The sequence below is a fragment of the Propithecus coquereli genome, unplaced genomic scaffold (genome assembly GCF_000956105.1).
Source record: "Propithecus coquereli isolate 6110/MARCELLA unplaced genomic scaffold, Pcoq_1.0 Scaffold202, whole genome shotgun sequence".
Classification (NCBI taxonomy): domain Eukaryota; kingdom Metazoa; phylum Chordata; class Mammalia; order Primates; family Indriidae; genus Propithecus; species Propithecus coquereli.
The window spans coordinates 1865378-1867887 of record NW_012145190.1 but is presented as its reverse complement, the minus strand read 5'-3'; the positions used below and the strand labels follow the sequence as shown (position 1 = coordinate 1867887).

General features: G+C 39.4%; 1 protein-coding gene across 1 annotated transcript in view; it reads right to left on the bottom strand.

Annotated features, from left to right (window-relative positions):
* Positions 1–1228: 1228 nt before the first annotated feature.
* Positions 1229–2510, bottom strand: part of LPXN (leupaxin) — a 69334-nt gene continuing 68052 nt past the window's right edge. The window contains exons 5-6 of the mRNA XM_012643866.1: positions 1967–2116; positions 1229–1645 (exon numbers count right to left, since the gene is read on the bottom strand). Of these exons, the coding sequence (XP_012499320.1) occupies positions 1376–1645; positions 1967–2116 (420 nt within the window). The 3' untranslated portion in view covers positions 1229–1375. The remainder of the gene's footprint in view (positions 1646–1966; positions 2117–2510) is intronic.

The window sequence follows — 2510 nt, the reverse complement described above, 5'->3', positions numbered from 1 at the left end:
GCAAGAAAAAAATCAAACAACCCCATGAAAAAGTGGGCAAAAGACATGAACTGAAGCTTTTCAAAAGAAGATAGACAAATGGCCAAGAAACATAAGAAAAAATACTCAATGTCTCTAATCATCAGGGAAATATAAATCAAAACCACAATGAGGTATCACTTAACTCCAGTGAGAATGGCTTTTATCAAATAGTACCAAAACAACAGATGCTGGCGTGGATGCAGAGAGAAAGGAACACTTATACACTGTTGATGGGACTGAAACTAGTACAACCTCTATGGAAGATAGTATGGAGAGTCCTCAAAGAACTAAAAGTAGACCTACCATTTGATCCAGCAATCCACTATTTGATATTTTCCAAAGGAAAAAAAATCATTTTATCAAAAAGATACTTGCACTAAAATGTTTATTGCAGTACAATTCACAATCACAAAGATGTGGAATCAACCCAAGTGCCCACCAATACATGAGTGGATTAATAAAATGTGGTATATGTATACCATGGAGTACTACTCAGGCATAAAAAATAGTGAATTGATATCTTTTATAACAACTTGGATGGAACTGGATACCATTCTTCTAAGTGAAATATCGCAAGAATGGAAAAACAAACACCACATGTACTCACTATTAAATTGGAACTAATCGATATGCACTATATATCTATGCACTCATGTGCATATATAGTAATAAAACTCAATGGAAATCAAGCAGGTTGGAGAAGGGAGGAGGGGATGAGTAAAATCACACCTGATGAGTACAATGCACACTATCTGGTGATGGGCACACTTATAACTTGGATTCAAACTGTACAAAAGTAATTCATGTAGCAAAAACATTTGTATCCCCATAATATTCTGAATTTTTTTTTTAAAAAAAACCTACTTCCTCTTGAAAAAGAAAATGCACTGAAAGAAGATGCAAAGTGCTTGGGAGTGGTATCTGGATTCCACGGTATAGATCATGGGACAGTGAGCCATGGGGAAATGGGAGAAGCCTGAAAAGGAACAGCTATGAGCACCAAAGAACAGAAAATCTGAACAGGGCCATCAGTAGAGATGAAAATGGAGAAACCTGAGAAAACCAGTGTTGGAATGAACTGTGCAAGTACAAAATACATCTGCAGAGGGACTAGATAGCAGGACCCAGATCTAACTCCAAGTACTTGATTAAAAAAAATAATACTAAGATTCGAAGCCTAAAAAATGAGATTACAAGCCTAGTCATGTAAAGTCTAGGAGTTCCCTTATTTGTTCATCACCTTTACTTTCTCTATATGCCTATTAAGCAGAAGGTCAGTAACAGCAAATTTACTCTTTTCTCTCTTCTTTTAAATTTTATAGGGGGATCAGAAAAGGCTGCGGATCAGTTGAGATTACAGCAGGAAGAGCTTATTGAAGCAGGGTTGACAATAGGTCTTGTCATTCTGCTCCCTGAAGATGCCCTTCGACAACTGTGTCAGGCAGAAAGCACACACGAAGTGTTCAGGATGGAACTTGTGCCCCATGGCACTGATGCAGCGGCCGGTGATGGGCTGCCCACACCCGTGGCAGAGGGTTCCTCGGCGGCGATGGTAATGGAGCTCACAGAAAGGACGTCCATCCAGTTCAAAGAAGGAGCCAGTAGAAAAACTGCTGAAGCAGTCCTGGGAGTGGAGAGAAGAGAGAGAAAAAGAATACAGATGTCAAGTGGTGAAACATCAGCAAAGTAAAATTTGCACCCTTGAAATTCCTGCCAGGTACAAGAATTTCACTTGGTCCTTGATAAATGGAGATTAGATTGCCCACTTGCAAAACAGACAAGCAAATGCCCACAATGGATGCCGTGCCTTGTTTCTCCATTAGGAAGCCCACATCAATTCCTCATCCAGGACTGTGAACCAACCCTTTATTAGCTACAGCTCTTCCCCTCATGGAGGAGAACCCTTGATGGTCCCTAAATTCAAAAGATAAGTGAATATACAGACCCCACACACAAAGCACTCTGGGTGCCAGACAGTGTCCATGGCTGAAAGGTAGTTTTCCAAAACTGGGCGGTTGCAGCCACCACACTTGGGTGAGAACATGGCTAAGAAATCCTTTCGGCAGTAAGGCTTCTGGTCCTTCTCATGAAAGCCTGGAGAAATAAAATCAAAGATTCACTATTGCAGTTTGAGCCCTTAAAGCTACCTTGGAGGCTGAGAAAAAGCCATTCATCTAACCCCTCCCAACCTCAGAGTCCTTATACTCAAACTGGGTTAATTACAGATACCTACTGCAAAAGATTGTTGTAAGAAATAAATGAGATAATGCAGGTAAAGTGTTATGGCATTGTGCCTGGCTCATAGTAAGCACTTAGTAAGTATATGAAAATATTTAGATTAAAATATTAAGTAAAAAAGCAAGGCACAAACTATCTTAAAAAAAATGTAATATGGTACCCCAAATTGGATCCTGGAACAGGAAAAGGTCATTGGTGGAAAAACTGGTGAAACCCAAATAAAATCTGAAATTTTGTCCAAATTAAAAATA